Source organism: Pristiophorus japonicus, unplaced genomic scaffold, assembly GCF_044704955.1.
Source record: "Pristiophorus japonicus isolate sPriJap1 unplaced genomic scaffold, sPriJap1.hap1 HAP1_SCAFFOLD_814, whole genome shotgun sequence".
NCBI classification, from domain to species: Eukaryota; Metazoa; Chordata; class Chondrichthyes; family Pristiophoridae; genus Pristiophorus; species Pristiophorus japonicus.
In genome coordinates this window covers 41,195-64,442 of record NW_027254734.1, presented here as the reverse complement: position 1 = coordinate 64,442, position 23,248 = coordinate 41,195, and the positions used below count along the sequence as shown (strand labels likewise).

Sequence of the window (23,248 nt, the reverse complement as noted above, 5' to 3'; positions counted from 1 at the left end):
CTGCTTCTATTTCTTATGTTGTGTTAAACTATTTTGGGTCTGGTCTGAGCTGATCAGTTTTGGGTCTGTGTTTACTGAGCCCAGCTTGCTGTATTCTGCTCCAGATTGTAAAATTATAATCTTGTTTTTCTGATTGTGGTTGGGAACTGCTACTGCAGGCCTGAAAGGTTGATCTTCAGCCAAAGTGAGTCATGAAAGTGAAACTAACATTGTCACTCCCTGCTTGTTTATCAGTATTTTACTTCCTGCTCTGGTTCTTCACTCTCTCCGACACTGCGTGAAACGACTTCAGGAGCTGTAACAATGGAGCTTGAAGCTTTAGAGGCTGAATTAACCTGTGCTGTGTGTCTCAATGTGTACCAGGATCCTGTGGGATTACCTTGTCTGCACAGTTTCTGTGTGAAATGTATTGAGGGAGTTTGGGCCCAGACAGCAGGCCCAGCAGGGTTTGAGTGTCCTCAATGTCGTAGGAAATTCAACCCCAGGCCCAGTCTGGAGAAAAACTTCACGTTGTGTAATATCGTGGAAAATTACAACCGATCACAGCCTCCTGCTGATCCAGCCCATGTCATGTGTGAATACTGTGATGATAATCCATCTCAAGCTGTGAAGACGTGTCTGAAATGTGAAATATCGTTTTGCTCCCTTCATTTAAAGCCACATTTACAGAAAAAGGCCTACAAAGATCACACCCTCATCGAGCCTGTGTTTGACCTTACGGAGAGGCAGTGTCCGGACCATAAGAAGATCCTAGAGTTCTACTGTAAAGATGATGCAGAGTGTGTGTGTGTTTCCTGTACAATAATCGGGAAACATAAATCCCACACACTGCTGAGTTTGGATCAGGCACACAGTGCAATTAAGGTGAGTGACACAATTTCTGATATTAAATACAGTGAGCGAGAGTTTTCCTGTTAATGACCAACATTAATTGGAACTGATTGCAGACAGTGCTGATTGAGCCCAGTGTTTTCTTCCTGTCCCAGGTCTGGGTGTTTGTTTTATGTCCGTCAGATTTGCTCCCTCCCCTTTCTCTTACAGTCTGTCTGAGAGAACAGGGTGGGCATGGGAGGGCTGTGAGAGTGGCCCAGGGTGACTGCCCCTCACCCACACTCAACCCCTCCTGGGGAGGGCACTGCAGAGCTCAGTAATTCACTGTGTGGGCACCTGTGAGAACTGGCACTCCATGACACAGGGCTGTAGAGCAGAGCATGTTGTAGCCCTGGGTAATGCTGGGGGATTCTGCCCCCTGAGCAGCAGGGAGAGGGCCATCACCGGTGGGGGGAGTGAGGGACACCCATGGGGGGAGACTCAGGGGGTGGGTAGATAAACTGTTCCTCACAACAAGAGGGAATTGCTGTTTGAGAACTGCTGGTGTGTCTGAGTCTGTCTCCCTTTCCCCTGGGCTGATTCTGGAAATGGAGGAGCTGAGTCCGTGTGAGAATGCAGCACACGCTGTGTCATTGTGAAAAGAAGCCGGTGTGTGTGTGGTCACTCAGTTTATACAGGGCAGGGAGCGCCTCGTTACTGAGAGCCACAGAAGGCAATATTTGTGCTCAGGGCCCAGATACTGAGACCCCCCCAAACCACTTTCACTCCACCCCAGTGGGCTCACTCACGGAACACAATCATTTCCCGGTTAAATTCCAGTTTCAATCCGTTTTAACGGTTTTCCAATTACCTTTACAGGAAGAATTGGAGAGAGAAACCGAGAAGCTTCGGGGAGTCCAGCAGAATTGTTCCAGCAAACAGCGAGACTTGGGGAGATCAGAAGCTGAAATAAAGGTCGGGAAAAGTGGAGCTGGATTTAGAAAGGGTTTGTCTCCCCGCTGAGTCAATGAACACATCAGAAACAGGCTTCCAAACCAGGCTGGTTGTGTTGGGGCCGATGCGTCAAGCCCCGAAACCTCCCTCGGGAGCTGGCGCCTCACAACTTGAGCTGCCTCGGGGAAATCCCCTCCGTGCCTTTCAGTTCTGTGCGGAGGGGTTTCCTGTACGGGCTGCTCCTGCACACTCTCAACATTGCCATCCTCGTCTGCCGTCCGGACACGCCATGGCGCTACATCTTGCCGTCCGGAGGAGGCGGGGGTCCCCGATGGAGTGCACTCTACGTGGGAGTCCTCCCACTATTTATCGGGGACTTGGCCTGGAGGGTGGTGCACGGAGCAATCCCGTGCAATAAATTTTTAAGCGGGTTCACGGGCTCCCAGGTCGCCTGCAATTTCTGCGGCCTGGAAGAGTCCGTGTTCCACATTTTTATTGAATGTACGAGGTTGCAGCCCCTGTTTCATTATTTAAAGGGGCTGCTCCTCAATTTCTGGCTGCACTTCAGTCCCACACTCCTGATCTTTGGGCACCCTGTGCCGAGGGGAGCGGGTAGGTCCGAGGGCTTCCTCGTAGGACTGCTCCTGGGCACGGCCAAGGGTGCCATCAGCCGGTCTAGGCAGCGGGCGGTCGAGGGGATCGTTCAACCCGACTGCCTGCCTCTCTTACGTGCGTACATCCGGGCCAGGGTGTCCTTGGAGATGGAGCACGCGGTGTCCACCGGTACGCTCGCGGCCTTCCGCGAGAGGTGGGCGCCGGAGGGACTGAAGTGCATTATTACCCCCGGCAACCAAATTTTAATTTGATTTTATATGTTTTCAAGTTTAATTTGCTTTAATTGCCGGGTTTTAGATCCCTCTCCCCTTTGATAGGGGGCACTTGTAAATTTACAGTTTTAGGGCCCAAAAAAACCACAACAAAATACAAAAAAAATATAAAAAGGGCCGTGATAAGTGTTTGGAGTGTCCCCAAGATCGGGGGCACTTGATTTAACTGTTTTTTTTTGTTTTGGGGCCGTGTCACTGATTACACGGAGTTCCCGTGTGTTTGATGTGAGGGGAGCTGCTTAACTCTACCTGCCCCTCCCAGGGAATATTATTACATCACTTGGGCACTGGATTTACTGAGACACACACAGCCAGAGGCTGGCAGGTGAAGACTTGCCCTGAAGCCTGTATCATAGGAACATAGAAAGGAAAAGGAAGAAAAGCCCATTAGCCCCAGCGAGCCAGCCCCATGCAGACAGGGTTCAATCACACACACCACTGATCCACCCCGAACCATGTACTCACCTGGGAAAGGCAAACCGAGAGAGAATAAACACCTGCAGCCAATTCAGGATAAGCTCGGGGAAATTCCTCCCCAGCTCCCTTTTAAAGAGTGGTAGTGACTCCATACCCACCACATGTTCAGGGAGTCTGTCCAGAGATCGAGGGCTCTGGCCTCTAACCTAACTCTGTGCCTATGGATTTTATACACAGGCCCTCTAGTCCTACCATCCCGATCCATCTCCAGTGCCTCACTCAACGAGTGAGTCCAATAATCCCTCCATCATTTTAAACACCTCAATCAAGTCCCTCTCGGCCTGCCTTTCTCTAAATCACCCGACCTCTTGGAGCCGATCCTCAGAACTAAACTCCATCAGACTACGTGTCATTCTGGCCCCGTCCTCTCCAGAGTCTCGATCTCCTTCACCAGGTGTGGGCACCAAAACTGTTGCCATCACTCCAGGTGTGGGTGGCCCAGGTGGCAGTGCCACACACAGTCTAAACACAGCGCTCCTTCTTTTAGGCTCAAGGCTCAAGGTAACACTGGTTAAAATCTGTTTCCTCTCCCAGTAGACACCCCCACTGCCAGTAGACACCCCCACTGCTTGTCTATCTTTAACGGGTGATCGAGTGGTGATCTAAACAAACTGTCCCGTCCCTGGAAAGTGCCGTGTGCTCAGGGTAACACTGTGTGGAAGGGCCGTTTGTAATGAGAATTGGTTTGGGTTTCAGACACGAATCAAGGAGCTGAAAGGAAAGCTATCGAAGAGCTTCTCTGAATGGAGGAGACAGCTGGAAGAAGATGAAGAATACGCACTGAAACTGATCGATGAGGAGGGGCTCCGAGCTCTCGCACAGATTAGAAGCTGTTCTGAAGCATTAAACAAGAGGATGGAACAGATTACATTAATAGATGGAGAAACCCAGAGTCTGCTACAGAGGGACCCTCTCTCCTTTCTTCAGGTACATCTTCAATATAAACAGGGCCATGGCTGGGGAATGGGGCCTTTCTGTGAGGCTGGTGTGAGGGCTGAATTGTTTGAAGATTGTTGGGGACTGGCCCCACCTACTGTTACACACTGAACTCTTTGCTCTCAATCCCAAATTCACCGTTTGCTTCCATTGGGTGTTGGTTTGTTTGTTGACTGATTTGATCTCCTCTCTTTATTCACAGAACTCGAAGCAGCTCCTTTCCAGGTAAGTCCCTCTCCGTCACACACTACCTGCTGCTGATAGGGAACCTTCACCTGTATCTGGGAGAAGAGTGAAAGTAGAATCACGGCTTGGAAACCTTCCCAGATAAGGAGCTTTCAAATGGTGGGAATATTGAGTGATGTGTAACTGGGGTCTGAGGGGTTCTTGGCTCAGGCAGCCTGTGGGAAATGGCAGTGACATGGGCTGTTCCATCGGTGTGTCGAGCTTCTCAGGAAGCTGTTAGACAGGAAGTGAGAGAGAGAGAAAACTGCAGTGACCTGTATCTAACCGAGGCTTCCTAAAGGCTCCATGTGTGTCAGTGACAGCTTTATTCCATTGGGTCAGTAAGTGCTGTGTGATTGGCTTGTTCTATCAACCAGTCCATGGAGAATGAGGAGAGGGGCAGGTCCCAGTGTCAGGGTGACAGTAAAATGTGTTGTGATTGGCTCATTCTATCCACGAACCGAGAAATGAGTGGGTGCTGAGATGTCCCAGTCATGTCAGTGTCCCTGGACACTCAGTGAGGGAATCCCACCGACCCCAGGTCCCTGGGAGGCTGTTCCTTCTCCTCTCCTCACTTCACATGATTGTAGTGAGTGTGTTCCTGCAGAGAGGGGGGCACAGACTGGAGACCCTCGGGATAATAATAATGATCAATAATGGAAAGATGAGGCTCCAGTACAGAGAAACTGGACTGAACACAGACGGCTTTGAAAATCACAAACTGAGCTGAAGTGTCAGCAAACCAGGATCCCACTGCACGTGTGGAGATCAATGTGAATGCAGGAAGACGGCAAATCCCGGGATTCTGCCATTTTCCAGATGGGTTGCTGCGGGGTGTCAGTCCGAGCATTAGAAGAGGGGCAGCTTGTTGCACTGATCACTCGATCCCCTTTGGGTTTCTGATGTGAAATGTCCCCACTGATAAAACATTCACTGTGTCTCTCTCTCCCCACCACCCCCCCGTCTCTCTCTCCCCCGCCCCCCGTGTCTCTCTCCCCCCCACCCCGTCTCTCTCCCCCCCCGCCATCTCTCTCCCCCCCGCCCCCCCGTCTCTCTCTCTCCCCCGTCTCTCTCTCCCCCCTGCCGCCATGTGGCTCTCTTTCCTCACCGTGTGTCTCTGTCTCACCCTGCCATGTCTCTCCCTCTCCCCCTGCCCCCCGTGTCTCTCTACTCCACCACCGTCTCTCCCTCCCCCCCATGTGTTCCTACCCTCCTCCCCCATGTCGCTCTCAACCTCTGCCCCCCATCTTTCTCCACCCCCTGTCTCTAGCTGCCCCCCCCCACCCCCACCGTGTCTCTCTCTCTCCCACCCCCGTGTCTCTCTCCCCCGTCTCTCAATCATCCCCTCCCCGTGTCTCTCTCTACCCCCCATGTCTTTCTCCGCCCCCCCCCGTGTCTCTCTGTCCCCCCGTATCTCTCTCTTCCTCCCCATGTCGCTCTCTTTCCCCCCCAACTGTGTCTCTCTCTCTCTCTTTCCCTGTGTCACTCTCCCCCGCCCTTTTTCTCCCTTTCTCACCATGCCTCTCTCCCTCTTCTCTCTCACCCGCCATGTGTGTGTATCCTTCTCACCCTCCACCACCCCGTGTCTCTCTCTCTCCCCCCCACCACCCCGTGTCTCTCTCTCTCTCCCCACCACCACCCCGTGTCTCTCTCTCTCCCCCTCCGTCTCTCTCCCCCCCCTCCGTGTCTCTCTCCCCCTCCGTCTCTCTCTCCCCTCCCCGTGTCTCTCTCTCCCCGCCACCCATCTCAGCAGCCCCCTCCGCACCCCCCCCGTGTCTCTCTCTCCCCCCTCCCCAGCATCTCTCTCTCTTCCCCAGGTCTCTCTCTCTCATACCCCCGTGTCTCTCTCCCCCTCTGCCCCATGTTGATTGCTCTACAACCCCACCGCGTCTCTCTCAACCCCTGCCCCCGTGTCAGTCTCTCCCTCCCCACCATGTCTCTCTCTCTCCCCCCCACCATGTCTCTCTCTCTTCCCCCCCCACTCCGTGTCTCTCTCTCTCTCCCCCCCCACTCCCCGTCTCCCTCTGTCCCCCCGTCCTTTCTCTCTCTCCCCCCCCATGACTATCTCTGCTCCGTGTCTCTCTTCCTCTTCCCCCTCTCTGTGTATCTCTCCCCCATCGCCATGCCCCTCCCCGTGTGTGTGTCTCTCTCTCTCTCTCTCTCTCCCCCCTCGTGTCTCTCTCTGTTCCCCCCCACCGTCCCCTCGCCATCCCTCCCTCTCCCCTGCCCCGAGTGTGTGTCTCTCTCTCCCCCTCCCCTGTGTGTCTCTCTCTCCCCCTCCCCCATGTCGTTCTATTTCACCCCCCCATGTCTCTCTCTTTCTCCTCAAGCCTCCCATCACCTCCCCCCCCCACCCCGAGTGTGTGTCTCTCTCTATCCCCGCCAACATGTCACTCTCTCTCCCCCTCCCGGTGTCTCTCTCCCCCTGCCCCCGTGTCTTTCTCCCGCGCCCCCTTTGCCTCTAGCTGTTCCCCCCCCCTCAACCCCCCGTGTCTCTCTATTTCCCCCCGATGACTCTCCCCGCCATATCTCTCTAACATTCCCATGTGTCTCTCTCCTCCCACTCCCCAGTGTCTCTCTCTCCCCACCCACCGTGTCTCTCTCTCCACCCTCCCCGTGTCTCTCTCTCTCTCTGCCCCCATGTCGATCTCTCTCCAACCCCTGCCCCTGTGTCAGTCTCTCCACTCGCGAGTCCCTCGCCCCACCTCACCCCCCGCCACCTTTTCTCTTCCTCCTCCCCAATGACTATCTCTGCCCGTGTCTCTCTACCTCTTCCCCCTCTCGGTCTATCTTTCCCCCCCGCTACTCCCCTCCCTGTGTGTCTCTCTATCTTTCCCCCCGTGTCTCTCTCCCCCGCCGTCTCTCCCTCTCCCTCTCCCCCTCCCCGAGTGTGTGTCTCCCTCTCCCCCCTCCCCGAGTGTGTGTCTCCCTCTCCCCCCTCCCTGAGTGTGTGCCTCCCCCTCCCCCCTTCCCGAGTGTGTGTCTCTCACTCTCCACCCCCCTCCCCGAGTGTGTGTCTCCCTCTCCCCCCTCCCTGAGTGTGTGTCTCTCTCCCACACCCGACCACCCTCACGTGTCTCTCTCTCTCTCTCTTCCCCTCCGTCATTTCTCTCTCTTTCCCCGCCACCAAGTCGTTCTCTATAACCCCCCTGCCCCCATGTCGCTCTCTCCCCACCCCATGACTCTCCCAGCCCCGTGGCTCTCTCCCTCCCCCATGTCTCTCGCCCCTCCCGCCCCGTGTTTCTCTCTCCCTCTGTCCCTCTTTGCCCCCATCTCTCTCTCTCTCTCTCTCTCTTTCTCCTCCCCCATGTCTCTCTCTCAACACCCCCGTCTCTCTGTCCCCCAGACCTTTCTCTCTCTCTCCCCCCCACCCCATGACTCTCTCTCCCACCCCCTTTCCCCCTCCCCCACCCCCGTGTCTCTCTCTCCACCCCCCACCCCCCACAAACCGTTTCCCCTCCCCCCGTCTCTCTCTGTGCCTCCGTCCTTTTTCTATCTTCCCCCATGACTCTCTCTACCCCCCTTGTCTCTCCCCACCCCCGCGTGTCTCATCTCCTCCCCACCCCGCCCTGTGTCTCGCTCCCCCATCGCCCGACCCCCCAGTGTTTCTCTCTCTCCCCCCTCCCCCGTGTCTGTCACTCCCTCCCATGAGCCTCTCTCCCCCACCGTGTCTCTTGCCCCCTCCCCTGCCCCGTGTTTCTCTCTCACCACGTGGCTCTTTCCCTCGGTCCCAATTCCTCCCATCTCTCTCTCTCCTCCCTCGTGTGTCTCTCTCAACCCTCCTTGTCTCCCCCCGCCTCCATGATTCTCTCTCCCACCCCCAGTTCCCTCTCCCTCCCTCGTCTCTCTCTCTGTCCTTTCTCTCCTCCCTACTCCGTGTCTCTCGCCCCCCTCCCCCCCCTCCATGTGTGTGTGTCTCTCTCTCCACCGTGTCTCTCTCCAATCCCCACCCCCCGTGTCTCTCTCTCCATGTTTCTCCCCCACTTGTCTCTCTCTCTCCCCGCTGTGTCTATCTCCCCACCACCGCCATATTTCACACTCCCCCCATGTCTATCTCCACGCCCCCCCGAGTTTCGCGCTCCCCCCGTGTCTATCTCCACGCCCCTCGTGTCTCGAGCTTCCCCGCCCCCGTGTCTATCTCTCCCCAACCCCTGTGTCTCTCTGTTCCCCCCCCCCCCGCCCCCCGGTCTCTCTCTCTCCCTCCTCATGTCTCTCTCTGTCTCCCCCCCCCCCACCACTGCCCCTCCCTCTCCCTTACCCCGAGTGTGTATCTCTCTCTCCCCCTCCCCTGTGTGTCTCTCTTACGCCCCTCCCCTATGTCATTCTATTTCACCCCACCGTGTCTCTCTCTTCCTCCCCAAGCCTCCTATGCGCCCCCCCACCTCCACACCAAGTGTGTGTCTCTCTCTATCCCCGCCAACATGTCACTCTCTCTCCCCCTCTGCCCTCCATGTCAATCTCTCTCCCTCCCCCATGTCTCTCTCTCTCCCCCTCCCTCGTGTCTCTCGCCCCCTGCCCCCGTGTCCTTCTCTCCTCCCCTTGCCTCTAGCTGTCCCCCCCACCCCCCCCGTGTCTCTCTTCCCCCCCCATGACTCTCTCTCCCCCCCCCATGACTCTCTCTCCCACTCCATGTCTCTCTCCCCCGCCCCCCACCACACCGAGTGTGTGTCTCTCTCTATCCCCGCCAACATGTCACTCTCTCTCGCCCTCTGCCCCATGTCGATCTCTCACCCTCCCCCGTCTCTCTCTCTCCCCTCCCTCGTGTCTCTCTCCCCCTGCCCCCGTGTCTCTCTCAACCTCTGCCCCCATGTCAATCTCTCTCCCCCCTCCATGACTCTCTCTTCCACTCCATGCCTCTCTCCCCCACCCCCCACCGTGTCTCTCTCCCCCACCCAGTGTCTCTCTCCCCCGCCCCCCACCGTGCCTCTCTCTCCCCGTGTCTCTCACCGCCACCGTGTCTCTCTCTCAACCCTGTGTCTCTCTCTACCCGCCTTGTCTCTCTCCCGCCGCCCCCCCGTGTCTCTCTCTCCCCCTCTGCCCCCATGTCGATCTCTCTCCATCCCCCCCCTGTGTCAGTCTCTCCCACTGCCATGTCTCTCCCCTCGCGTGTCTCTTGCCCCACCTCCCCCCTCTGTCCTTTTTCTCTCTCCACCCCCATGACTATCTCTGCCCCCGTGTCTCTCTACCTCTTCCCCCTCTCTGTGTATCTTTCCCCCCGTCACGCCCCTCCCCGTGTATGTCTCTCTATCTTCCGCTCCCCCCGTGTCTCTCTCTCCCCCATGTCTCCATCTCCCGCCGCCTCTCCCGCTCCCCCCCCCACCCCCTCCCCGAGTGTGTCTTTCCCCCTCACCCCCTCCCCGAGTGTGTATCTCCCTCTCCCCCTCCCCTGTGTGTGTCTCTCTCTCTCCCCCCCCGTGTCTCTCTCTCCCCCCCTCCCCGAGTGCGTGTCTCCCCCCCCCCCACTCTGAGTGTGTCTCTCTCTCCCCCCGACCACCCTCATGTATGTCTCTCTCTCTCTCTTCCCCCATCCTTTCTCTCTCTTTCCCCGCCACCAAGTCGTTCTCTATCACCCCCCCCCCCCCCGCCCCCATGTCGCTCTCTCCCCAGCCCAAGACTCTCCCAGTCCCATGGCTCTCTCCCCCCTCCATGTCTTTTCCTCCGCCCTTCCCCCCCCACCTGTCTCTCCTCCCCCGTATCTCTATCTCTCCTCCCGTGTCTCTCACCTCCCCCCGCCCCGTGTCTATCTCCCCTTCCCCCCCTCCACCCAGGGTCCATCTCCCCATCCCCCCCCATGTCTCTCTCCCCCTCCCTCTTGTCTCTCTCTCTCTCCCCCCACCATGTCTCTCTCAACCCCTGCCCTTATGTCTCTCTCCCGCCCCCCCATCTCTCTTCCCCCTCCCCCATCACTCTCTCTCCCCCCCCACCTCCCTGATTCTCTCTCCCACCCCCGTTTCCCCCTCTCCCTCCCTCGTCTCTCTCTCTCTCTGTCCCCCCGTCCTTTTTCTCTTCCCCCCTCCATGTCTCTCGCCCCCCCTCACCACCCCCTCCATGTGTATGTCTCTCTCCCCCTCCCCCGTGTCTGTCTCCCCTCTCCCCCATGTCTTTCGCTCCCCATCCATGCTGTCTCTCTCCCCCCCCACTGTGTCTCTCTCCCCCCCACCCATCTCTCGCCCCCCGCCACTGTCTGTCTCTCACTCTCTCTCTCTCCCTCCCCCCCACCCATCTCTCTCCTCCCCCCCATGTTTCTCTCCCCGCCCCCCCCCCGCACTTCTCACTCTTCCCCAGGTCTCTCCCTCTCCTACCCCTGCATCTCTCACCCTCTGCCCCCATGTCGGTCTCTCTACAACCGCCCGCGTCTCTCTCAACCCCTGCCCCGATGTCAGTCCCTCCCCCCTCCGCCCCAACCGTCTCTCTCCCCACCCCATGACGATCTCTGCCCCGTGCCTCTCTTCCTCTTCCCCCTCCACGTGTCTCTTTCCACGCACTTGTATCTCTCTCCCCGTGTCTCTTCCTCCCACCCCCATCTCTCTCCATGCCCGTGTCTTTCTCCCCACCCCCTCCCGTGTTTCGCGCTCCCCGCCGCCATGTCTCTCTCCATGCCTCCGTGTATCGCGCCCCCCCCCCACCGTGTCTATCTCCATGCCCAGCCGTGTCTCGCGCTCCCCCCGTGTCTCTCTCCATGCCCCCCGTGTCTCGCGCTCCCCCCGTGTCTTGCGCTCCCCCCCGTGCCTCTCTCCATGCCCCCCGTGTCTCTCTTTCCCCTTCCCAGTGTCTCTCTGTTCCCCCCATCTCTCTCTCCCGCCTCGTGTCTCTCTCAGTCTCCACCCCCCACCGACATCCCTCCCATCTCCTCTGCCCCGAGTGTGTGTCTCTCTCTCCCCTCCCCCATGTCATTCTATTTCACCCCCACATGTCTCCCTCTTCTTCCCCAAGCCTCATACATCCCCCCCACCCCACCCTGAGTGTGTGTCTCTCTCTATCCCCGCCAACATATCTCTCTCTCCCCCTCTGCCCCCATGTCTCTCTCTCTCCCCCTGCCCCCGTGTCTGCCTCACCCTCTGCCCCCGTGTCTTTCTTTCCCCCCGTTTGCCTCTAGCTGTCACCCCCAACCGCCCATGTCTCTCTCTTCCCCCCCATGACTCTCCCCGCCGTATCTCTCTAACACCCCCCATGTATCTCTCTCCTCCCGCTCCCATGTGTCTCTCTCCCCACTCCCATATCTCCCTCACCGCTCCTGTGTTTCTCTGCCCACCCTGTGTCTCTCTGCCCACCCCGTGTCTCTCTCTTCCCCCACTCCCGTGAATATCTACCCCCCTGCATCTCTCTCTCCCCCCTCTCCTGCATCTCTCTCTCTGCGCCCCCCCCGCGTCCCTCTCTTCCTCCCGTGTCTCTCTGCCCCCAAGTTGATCTCTCTCCATCCCCCCCGTATCTCTCTCAACCCCTGCCCCCGTGTCAGTCTCTCCCCCCGCCTTGTCTCTCTCTCCCCTCGAGTGTCTCTTGCCCCACCTCACCCCCATCTTTTCTCTCTCTCCCCCCCCATGTCTCCCTACCTCTTCCCCCTCTCTGTGTATCTTTCCCCACCCGCCACGCCCCTCACCTGTGTGTGTCTCGCTCTCTTTCTCTCCCCCCCCCATCTCTCTCTCTCTCCCGTGTCTCTCTCCCCCGCCGTCGCTCCCTCTTCCCCTCCCCAAGTGTGTCTCACCCCCTCCCTGAGTCTGTCTCTCCCCTCCCCCGACCACCCTCACGTGTCTCTCTCTCTCTCTCTCTTCCCCCGTCCTTTCTCTTTCTTTCCCCGCCACCAAATCGTTCTCTATCACCCCCAGCCCTCATGTCACTCCCCACCCCATGACACACACATCCCCGTGGCTCTCTCCCCCCATGTCTCTTCCTCCACCCCCACCCCTCCCCTCCACCTGTCTCTCCCCCCCGTATTGCTATCTCTCCTCCAGTGTCTCTCACCTCCCCCCGTGTCTCTCTCCCCCTCCCCCATGTCTCTCTCCCCTCTGCCCGTCCCGTGTCTCTTTCTCTCTCCCCGTCTCTGTCCTCCCCCAGTCTTCCCCCGCTTGTCTCTCTCTCTCTCCCCCCTCCCATGTGTGTCTCTCTCTGCCCGCCCCCATGATTCTCTTTCCCTCCCATGTCGCTCTCCCACCCCGTGCCTCTCTCTCTCCCGTCTTTCTCTCTCTGTCCCCCCGTCCCTTTTCTATCTTCCCCCCCCACCCATGACACTCTCTCCCTCCCCCCCCGGCCATGTCTCTCTCCACCCCCCCCCCCTCCGTGTCTCTATCTCCTCCCCCCCGCCCTGTGTCTCGTTCCCCTGCCGCCTGACCCCCCAGTGTCTCTCTCTCTCTCCCCCACCCCCACCCCCGTCTCTCTCTCTCTCTCTTCCCCCCTCCCACTGTGTCTCTCTCCCCCTGTGTCTCTCCCCCTCCCCCGTCTCTCTCTGTCCCTTCCCATCCTTTCTGTCTCTCTCCCCCACCGTGTCTTTCTCAACCCTCCCTCCCCCGCCGTGTCTCTATCTCCTCCCCCCCACACCCCGTGTCTCGCTACCCCACCGCCCGACCCCCCAGTGTCTCCCTCTCTCTCTCTCTCTCTCTCTCTCCCCTCCAGTGTCTCTGTCAACCACTGCCCCCATGTCACTCTCCCTCTCTCCCCACCCCACCGTCTCTCTCTCTCTCCCCGTGTCTCTCTCTCTCCCCACCGTGTCTCTCGCCCACCCCCGTGTCTCTCTCTCCCCACCGTGTCTCTCTCTCTCCCCCGTGTCTCTCTCTCCCTCTGTCCCTCTTCGCCCCCATCTCTCTCCCCTCCCCCGTGTCTATCTCTCTCTCAACCCACTCTGTCTCTCTCTGCCCCCCCGACCTTTCTCTCTCTCCCCCACCCCATCACTCTCTCTCCCACCCCCATGTCTCTCTCTTCCTCCTCATGTCTTTCTCTCTCTCCCTCTTGTCTCTCTCAACCCCTACCACTATGTCACTCTCTCCCCCTATGCCACCGTCTCTCTCTCTCCTCCCCGTGTCTCTCTCTCTCATCCCCCCCTGTCTCTCTGTCCCTCCGATCTTTCTCTCTCTCCCCCCACCCCATGACTTTCTCTCCCACTCCCATTTCCTCCTCCCTCCCATGGCTTTCTCACCCACCCCCGTGTCTCTCTCTCACCACAACCTGTCTCCCCTCCCCCCGTCTCTCTCTGTCCCCCCGTCCTTTTTCTATCTTCCCCCATGACTCCCTCCCCCCCCCCCCGGCCATGTCTCTCTCCACCCCCCCCCCTCCGTGTCTCTATCTCCTCCCCACCCCACTCTGTGTCTCACTCCCCCGTCGCCCGACCCCCCAGTGTCTCTCTCTCTCTCCCCCCTCCCCCCCCGGGTCTATCTTCCCCTCCTCCAGGTGTCTCTCTCTCCCCCTCCCCGTTCTTTCTGTCTCTCTCCCCCATCCGTGTCTCTCTCAACCCCTGCCCCCATGTTGCTCTCTCTCTCTCTCTCTCTCTCTCTCTCCCCCCACCCCACCGTCTCTCTCTTTCTCTCCCCCCCCCACCCCACCCTCTCTCTCTCTCTCTCCACCCCCCGTGTCTCTCTCCCTCCCCCCCCGTGTCTCTCTCCCCCCGTGTGTCTCTCTCCCTCCGTGTCTCTCTCCCCCCCATGTCTCTCTCCCCACCATGTCTCTCTCTCCCCCCCCGTGTCTCTCTCCCCCCGTGTCTCTCCCCCCCCCGTGTCTCTTGCCCTCCCGCACTTTTTCATGCCCCCCCTCCGCCCCGTGTTTCTTTCTCTCCACATACTCTCTCTCTCTTCCTCCCATCTCTCTCTCTCTCAACCCCCGTCTCTCTCTCCCCCTCCATGATTCTCTCTCCCACCCCCGTTTCCCTCTCTGTCCCCCCCGTCCTTTCTCTCCTTCCCCCTCCGTGTCTCTCGCCCCCCACGCCACCCCCTCCATGTGCGTGTCTCTCTCCAATCCCCCGCCCCGAATCTCTCTCAACCCCTGCCCATGTCTCTCTCCCCTCCCACCCGTGTCTCTTTCTCCCCCCCACTCATCCCTCGCACCCCCCCCATGTCTCTCTCTCTTCCCCAGGTCTCTCCGTCGCCCACCCCCATGTCTCTCTCCCCCTCTGCCCCCATGTCGATCTCTCTCCAACCCCCCCGCGTCTCTCTCAACCCCTGTCCCCGTGTCTGTCTCCCCCCCACCACCCACATGTCTCTCTCTCCTGTCGCGTCCCCCCCACCGTCTTTCCTCTCTCTCCCCCCCTCATGACTATCTCTGCCCTCGTGTCTCTCTACCTGTTCCCCCTCTCTGTGTATCTTCCCCCATTCCCGCCCTGCCCTCCCCTGTGTATGTGTCTCTCTCTCCCCCCAACCCTGAGTGTGTGTCTCTCTCCCTCCCCGACTGCCCTCACGTGTCTCTCTCTCTCTTCCCCTGCGTCCTTTCTCTCTCTTTCCCCGCCACCAAGTCGTTCTCTATCAACCCCCCACCCCCATGTCGCTCTCTCCACACCCCATGACTCTCCCAGCCCTGTGGCTCTCTCCCTCCCTATGTCTCTTCATCCATCACCCCCCCCCACCTGTCTCTCCCCCCTGTCCCCGTATCTCTATCTCTCCTCCAGTGCCTCTCTTCCCCCCCCCACCCGCCCGTGTCTCTCTCCCCCTCCCCCCTGTCTCTCTCTCTCTCCGCCATCTCTTTCTGTGTCCCTGTCCTTTCTCTCTCTCCTCCCCATGTCTCTCTCCCCTTCGCCCATCCCGTGCCTCTTTCTCTCCCCCCCGTTTCTGCCCCCCGGCTAGTCTCTTCCCCCAGTTGTCTCTCTCTCTCTCTCTCTCTCCCCCCTCCCATAATTCTCGCTCCCTCCCATGTCTCTCTCCCCCCACCGCCCTGTATCTTGTACCCCCGTCACCCCAGTCTCTTCCCCCAGTGTCTCTCTCTCTCTCTCCCCCACCCCCGGCTCTCTCTCTCTCTCCCCCCCACCCCCACCTCTCTCTCTTCCCCATCCCCCCCGTGTCTATCTCCCCCTCCCCCGTCTCTCTCTGTACCCCCTGTCCTATCTGTCTCTCTCCCCACTGTGTCTCTCGCCCCCCCCACCGCCCGTGTTTCTCTCGCCCCCCCCCCGGCCCGTGTTTCTCTCTCCCTCTTCGCCCTCATCTCTCTCTCAACACTCCCCCCCCCCCACCGTCTCTCTCTCTGTACCTCCGACCTTTCTCTCTCTCCCCCCCCCAACCCCATCATTCTCTTTCCCACCCCCTTGTCTCTCTCTCTCCCCTCCCTCTTGTCGCTCTCTCTCTCCCACCCCCGTTTCCCCCTCCCTCCCGTGTCTTTCTCCCCTTCGTGTCTCCCCCTCCCCCCCATGTCTCCCCTCCTCTCCCCCCCATGTTTCTCTCTGTCCCCCTGTCCTTTTTCTATCTTCCCCCCCCATGACTCTCTCTACCCCCGCGTGTCTCTATCTCCTCCCCACCCCACCCTATGTCTCACTCCCCTGCTGCACGACTCCCCAGTGCCTCTCTTTCTCTCCCCCCCTCCCCCCCAGGGTCTATCTTCCCCTCCTTCACGTGTCTCTCTCCCTCACCCCCGTTCTTTCTGTCTCTCTCTCCCACGTGTCTCTCTCTTCCTCCCTGTGTCTGTCACTCCCCCCCGTGTGTTTCTGTCCCCCACCGTGTCTCTCTCTCCCACCCCCATGTTGTGTGTCTATCTCAACCCCCCCATGTCTCTTCCCCCCCCCTATCCTTTCTCTGTCACTCCCCGTGTCTGTCTCTCTCTCCCCGCTATCTCTCTCTCACACTACTGCCGATGTTTCTCCTCCTACAGAAGGCCACGAAAATGTTCCCAATAATGCAACAGCTGGAAGCAAATCCAGCCCCAGGCTTCAGCGGCAGGAAATGTTTGAGCAGCGGCCTCTATACTGACCCGTCAGAAGATCAGCAGCACAGCAGCACAACGTGCTCGTTGTGGGGCCCACTTCCGGTTCCAGGGCCGAGGAGTCTGCGCCTGTGCGAAAGGCGTCGGGGGCAGAGTCCAGAGGACACAGGCGCAGAAACAACACGGTGGAAATAGTCACTCTGATGTTTTAAGCCGCGACCCTCTCCCGCCTGTCGGGGGGCGCGAGGTTAAAATCGAAACGACTGTGAGGGAATTCCACCCACCCCAGGTCCCTGGGAGGCCGTTCCTTCTCCTCTCCTCACTTCACATGATTGTAGTGAGTGTGTTCCTGCAGAGAGGGGGGCACAGTCTGGAGACCCTCGGGATAATAATAATGATCAATAATGGAAAGATGAGGCTCCAGTACAGAGAAACTGGACTGAACACAGACGGCTTTGAAAATCACAAACTGAGCTGAAATGGCGGCAAACCAGGATCCCACTGCACGTGTGGAGATCAGTGTGAATGTAGGGAGACGGCAAATCCCGGGATTCTGCCATCTTCAGGATGGGTTGCTGCGGGGTGTCAGTCCGAGCATTAGAAGAGGGGCAGCTTGTTGCACTGATCACTCGATCCCCTTTGGGTTTCTGATCTGAGATGTCCCACTGATAAAAACATTCTCTCCTCTTTCATTCCAGAGTGACGGAGACTCAGAGAGTCATAGATCCAGATGTTCCAGCGCTCACCCTGAACCTGCCCAATATATCGCCACTTATCCAGGAGAGGCTGAATGGATGGGAAAAGTACCACTCAGACATACTGGGAATCATCAGTAAGATGGTGCAGCTTTTCTCCAATATAAGGCACTGAGAGCAGGTGGGGTTAGTTGTGTTCAGACCACTGGGAATATCCCAAACTTTAATATCAGCTCCCTGTGTCTGTGGATCAGGAGCCTGAGATTAATCCTCAGTCCCCAGTGACACCTGCTTTAAACATTCCTCACTGTAATGGGCCAGAGCTTCACCCACCGTGGGCCAGGTAGGGGCGGGGTTACATACTGCCAATCAGAGTGGCCCTTAAAGGGACACCAACCCTCAATGGCTGTCAGTATTATTAAAGAATTTAGTAAGAGATAGAAAGACTTGCATTTAGAGAGCACCTGTCAGAACCTCAGAAATCCCAAAGTGCTTTACAGACAATGGAGTTCTATTTTGAAGCGTACTCACTGTTGTAATGTAGGAATATATAAGTATGGAATATATAACCCCCCCATCGAGTAATATGAAGGAGGTGGGACCTCGCTGTGTCACAATTCCCAATCACCGTGAGCTTTGTTTACAGGGCCAGCTTCCACCGAATACAGGGGCCCATCGACTGTAACTCCTCCCCCACACAGCTCCTCTGGGGCAGCCCCTGTCCCATTGATTGCCATCAAGCAGTCGACTGGGATCAGAGGGAGAACGGGAATATCCCAAGGTGTGTTTATAATCTGAAACGGGGATCACACTGACTGGTAATATGGGGCTGGCACTGTCTGGGAAATACTGACACTCCGACCCTGCAGCTGTCAATCATTGATCTGAGTGGAATAACCCTCTCTGACCAATCTCTTCTCTCCTCTCCAGGGCAAAGGTCACCGATGGGCCTGGATCCAAAGACAGCAAACTGGGACTTGGTTCTGTCTGATGATCTGAGATCAGTAACACGGACTGGACAGAAACAGCCCTACCCACCTCACCCAGAGAGGTTTATAGACCATCCCCAAGTCCTCTGCTCCCAGAGCTTCTCCTCAGGATCCCATTCCTGGGATGTGGAGACTGATGGGAATCGCTGGGGAATAGGGATTGTGTGTGGGAGTGTAGAGAGGGAGGGGGAAGGGTCTTACCTTGGGGGCAGCAGTAAATCCTGGGGTTTACATTATTGGGGTGATTATCTCTATGCCTGGCACAATTCCCGGTTCACTGATCTCCGAGGTTTCCGGTCTGGGAGCAGGATCCGGGTTCAGTTGGACTACGAGGCTGGGACTGTGTCATTTCACCAGGTCACTGACTCACTGACACATTTACACACATTTTACACCACATTCACTGAACCCGTGTTTCCAGCATTTTATTGTGGAAACAAATCCCTAAAACTGTTAAATTAATCCCGATATCGGAGACTCGGTGATGTCACTTCCGGTTTCGGGGATACTGCGATGTCACTTCCGGTTTCGGGTGGCCCTCCTCAACGGGTCATTTCCGGGTTGGGGTCACAGATTATGTCATTTCCAGAACTGTGGCTCTGATGATGTCACTTCTAGGTCGGTAGAGGTGGGTTGGAATGCTGTCATTTCCTGTTCCCCTCTGGCATGTCACTTCCGGGTCTGTCCCTCTGACGATGTCACTTCCAGCCTTGCCCCTCTATGATGTCATTTCCGGGTCTGCATCTCTGATGCTTTCAAGTCGGGTCCCACCCCCAATGACGCCATTTCCGGTGCCATCTGATGATGTCACGTTCGAGTCCCTCCCTCCGATGATGTCATACCCGGGCCCCCCCCTCTGATGATGTCAGGAGCTTGGTGCCTTGCTGCTTTTAAGGATCCGTGGGGTCTTTGTGCTTTTCTCTGTAAGGGTCTGTCACTGACGCTAAACACAGCTGCTTTTGGTCAGTTTGCTGCAATTCCTAGAGTTACAATTGATTGTCCCCTTCAGTTGTAGAATTTTAGTACTTTAGTTCTATAATTGTAGTGGTTTTAATCTCAGTGATGAATCACAATAGTGATGAGCACATCTGCGTTAATATCAGTCGTGAATTATACTAGTGACAGGCAGGACTGCATCAATCACAGTTAAATTCTCCATATTAACTTGTGGTTTCAGGGAGTTTCTGTGAGCAATGTTCAGTCAGTGAAAGGGATTCCAGTCCGACAGAGTTTTCACTGATAAGGAGAGGCCACAAAACTCTCTCTGTTAGTTCCAGCCTTGAAAAGGCACCTGCCACAGATCTGGAAAATCCGGGAGTGAGTCAAGTTATGGGAAATTATTCTTGTTAAAACTGGAGTTACTGCGACTAATTGGATGAAGTAATACTTTGAAACACGTGGACCCTCACGTAGCGAGAGTGAAAGAAAGGGATAAAAAGAGGGTTGTTACAATAGATACTTCAGAAATCGACAAGGTTTGGCCAGCTGATCCCCTCGAGCTCGAAACTTGTGACCCCGTGAATTCTCTGGTCTTGTACCACAAGCGTCTCAAGCATATAGGTGATTATTGGTAATAATAGTTATCATTGTATATGGGTAATTATTGGTAATAATGATCATTTTATGCTTAATTCGTATGAAAGTCAATAAATGCTTTTGAACCCTATTACTACGTGGAATATCTGATTAATTTATATATAAGAACATCCATTCCCTAACAGTTGGCATCTCAGATCAAGGGGCATATTTGGGACAGAGATTTTAGGATGGCAACCTGTATTTCTCTGACATTTAACACTGCCGTGTTACAGTATATTATTCTGCCCTGGCCATTATCACACTCTGAACTAGATGAGACTTCAGAGAAATGTATCCTCATTCTTCAAGCATCAGAATTTGCATTGGACACGGTCATATACAGAGATGTATTTAAATGGCTTCGAGTCCCTTTGAATCACTCTGGATCAGTTCCTATGGAGTGGAGGGTAGCCAATGTAACCCCACTTTTTAAAAAAGGAGGGAGAGAGAAAACAGGGAATTATAGACCGGTCAGCCTGACCTCAGTAGTGGGTAAAATGATGGAATCAATTATTAAGGATGTCATAGCAGTGCATCTGGAAAATGGTGACATGATAGGTCCAAGTCAGCATGGATTTGTGAAAGGGAAATCATGCTTGACAAATCTTCTGGAATTTTTGAGGATGTTTCCAGTAAAGTGGACAAAGGAGAACCAGTTGATGTGGTATATTTGGACTTTCAGAAGGCTTTCGACAAGGTCCCACACAAGAGATTAATGTGCAAAGTTAAAGCACATGGGATTGGGGGTAGTGTGCTGACGTGGATTGAGAACTGGTTGTCAGACAGGAAGCAAAGAGTAGGAGTAAACGGGTACTTTTCAGAATGGCAGGCAGTCACTAGTGGAGTGCCGCAAGGTTCTGTGCTGGGGCCCCAGCTGTTTACATTGTACATTAATGATTTAGACGAGGGGATTAAATGCAGTATCTCCAAATTTGCGGATGATACTAAGTTGGGTGGCAGTGTGAGCTGCGAGGAGGATGCTATTAGGCTGCAGAGTGACTTGGATAGGTTAGGTGAGTGGGCAAATGCATGGCAGATGAAGTATAATGTGGATAAATGTGAGGTTATCCACTTTGGTGGTAAAAACAGAGAGACAGACTATTATCTGAATGGTGACAGATTAGGAAAAGGGAAGGTGCAACGAGACCTGGGTGTCATGGTACATCAGTCATTGAAGGTTAGCATGCAGGTACAGCAGGCGGTTAAGAAAGCAAATGGCATGTTGGCCTTCATAGCGAGGGGATTTGAATACAGGGGCAGGGAGGTGTTGCTACAGTTGTACAGGGCCTTGGTGAGGCCACACCTGGAGTATTGTGTACAGTTTTGGTCTCCTAACTTGAGGAAGGACATTCTTGCTATTGAGGGAGTGCAGCGAAGGTTCACCAGACTGATTCCCGGGATGGCGGGACTGACCTATCAAGAAAGATTGGATCAACTGGGCTTGTATTCACTGGAGTTCAGAAGAATGAGAGGGGACCTCATAGAAACGTTTAAAATTCTGACGGGTTTAGACAGGTTAGATGCAGAAAGAATGTTCCCAATGTTGGGGAAGTCCAGAACCAGGGGTCACAGTCTGAGGATAAGGGGTAAGCCATTTAGGACCGAGATGAGGAGAAACTTCTTCACCCAGAGAGTGGTGAACCTGTGGAATTCTCTACCACAGAAAGTAGTTGAGGCCAATTCACTAAATATATTCAAAAGGGAGTTAGATGAAGTCCTTACTACTCGGGGGATCAAGGGTTATGGCGAGAAAGCAGGAAGGGGGTACTGAAGTTTCATGTTCAGCCATGAACTCATTGAATGGCGGTGCAGGCTAGAAGGGCTGAATGGCCTGCTCCTGCACCTATTTTGTATGTTTCTATGAGGGGTCTGATACAAAAGGGTGCAGAGACCATCAGCAGGTCGGGGCCTTAAAGGAGGAGCAGTGTGGTGCACACCACTGCAAGGTATAGCGTGTACTCGTGCAGGAGGGTGACGGTTGTGAAGCGGGCGACTGGATTGGATGTCACCATATCCCAGGTCAGTGATTGGAGCGTGGGCAGGTACAGCAGGAGCGGCGAGGTCAGGGCGAAGGAGCGGTGAGAGATTGTGGAGCGACGTGATCAGGGCCCAGGAGAGGCGTGAGTTCGGCGCCAGCACGGGCCAGCCCACACTGCAATATGTGCGCACTGAGTCCGTGCAGCAGAGCTGGTCTCCAGTCGTCTTGGTTAATCCTTGCCACTGGACCAAGACCTAGCTCTGTCAAGCCCGTGTGTTGGATGGTGTGCAATGGCCACCACACATTAAAAATATCCACGCACAGGCATCTTCCACCCTTCCACATGTAATTCGGGACCTGAAATATTAGGTCCTTCATTGAAACACCTGTGAACTCATCCCTTTTTGGCGTGGAACCAAGTAATCCTTGATACGAGGGACCACCTATGAAGATGATGATACAAAAGGGGCCAAACGATCCATGGGTTATTTATAAACTTGTGATAAATCCTGTTTTGATGCAGTGAGTGGTTAGGATCTGGAATGCACTGCCTGAAAAGGTGCTGGAGGCAGACTCAATCGTAACTTCCAGAAGAGAATTGGATAAGTACCTGAAGGGAACAGTTTGCAGGAATGCGGGGAAAGGCCGGGAGATTGGGACTAGCTGAAGTGCTCTTGCAGAGTGCCGCATGGGCTGAATGGCCTCCTTCTGTGCTGTAACCATTCTATGATTGTAAGTGTAGGCAGAGGTTGGAATGTGGGATGGTTTTGGGTTTGGAACCAGCGGGGACAGATGCAGTAATCTGGGACTGTCGACTGGTGCCCCGATGACACTATCCCCCTGTATTCTGCGTCAGTTCACCCCTCCCTTTGTCCAAAGTTAGAATGAAGACAGAGGTGTTCGGTTCGAAAATCCACGGCCGCATTTGAAACACTGTAAGGACAAGAAAACTAACATGGGATCATTCCATACACTAAATGAATATTTTTGGCCAAGTAAAAGCAGGCTGGGAAAACGTGTGGGTGGATACAGACATTGTGGAGTCTGGCTCACAAGCGAGACAGAGGCACTGGCCAATGGGGGAAAAGTGCATTCTGGCAGCCAATCGGGTCGAGTCGGGCCTGAAGTGGGGAAATCTTCAACCAATAAAGACTTCCCGGCCCAGTTTGAAAATGACTTCCTGCCCCCACCACCCCCAATCAAACTACGAATGTGGGCCATTATCTCCCTAATTAATATGGACAATACCTCTGAATCCAAACGATGGATCACTGCAGGAATGGCCCACTGACTCCCAGGACTATAACAAAGGACCCACAGACTTCCCGGCACCTATGTGCACTGAAACAATACCCTGGTCCTCACACCTGCGTGTACCTGTGACATCTTCTCATAAAATATTCAAAGCTATCTCCCCGCCCAAACTTACACAATGGACTGCCCACTGGGTTTGAGCGCGAAAAGACCAGAACTGAATTGAATACAAATATAGGACACAGAACCACCCGAAAAGGAGTTGTGGAAAAAGGGAGTTGTGGACCAAAAAAGAGCTGGGCAGAGTTGGGGAGGAAAGGTGTGGAGAGGAAAAGACTTGCAGGAGTTGTGGAGAAAAACAGTTTGGGGTCAGTTCTTGAAAGGGCTGCTGGCTGTTGGGGGGAAGGAGCTGAGAGAGTTTTGCAAACTTTGATTTTGGTCGAGACTAAAAACCCAGGAGCCAACCTCCTGGTCGGTAAGTGGCAGCAGGTGCTGCTGTTAGCCCTGAACACACTGGACAGGGTGAGAATAGCCGAAGCATCAGGCTGGGGCATGCAGAGCTGTGCAGACCTGGACTCCTGGTTCAATAACCTGGATTCACAGCTGTAGTCTGACCATAACCCAGAGGCAGATAGAAGA

At 55.8% G+C, this 23,248-nt stretch overlaps 1 protein-coding gene across 2 annotated transcripts; it reads left to right on the top strand.

Moving 5' to 3' along the window:
• Positions 1-205: 205 nt before the first annotated feature.
• LOC139257286 (E3 ubiquitin/ISG15 ligase TRIM25-like) lies at positions 206-19,465 on the top strand. Of its 2 annotated transcripts, XM_070874423.1 has the most exons (7): positions 206-864; positions 1,690-1,785; positions 3,825-4,055; positions 4,267-4,289; positions 16,814-16,947; positions 17,457-17,591; positions 17,741-19,465. In XM_070874423.1, the coding sequence occupies exons 1-7, from the start codon at positions 304-306 to the stop codon at positions 18,259-18,261; spliced, it is 1,701 nt and encodes a 566-aa protein (XP_070730524.1). In that variant the 5' UTR covers positions 206-303; the 3' UTR covers positions 18,262-19,465. The 2 variants fall into 2 exon arrangements, with proteins under 2 accessions (XP_070730524.1, XP_070730525.1); XM_070874424.1 differs by lacking the exon at positions 17,457-17,591 and having other exon boundaries at positions 210-864.
• Positions 19,466-23,248: the final 3,783 nt, after the last annotated feature.

Bases quoted from the DNA above. Each gene is read 5' to 3' on its own strand.
- LOC139257286 (XM_070874423.1), top strand. From the start codon at position 304: ATGGAGCTTGAAGCTTTAGAGGCTGAATTAACCTGTGCTGTGTGTCTC. The intron at 865-1,689 runs GTGAGTGACACA...TTACCTTTACAG, and splicing joins AGGCACACAGTGCAATTAAG to GAAGAATTGGAGAGAGAAAC. The intron at 17,592-17,740 runs GTGTGTTTATAA...TCTCCTCTCCAG, and splicing joins GAGAACGGGAATATCCCAAG to GGCAAAGGTCACCGATGGGC.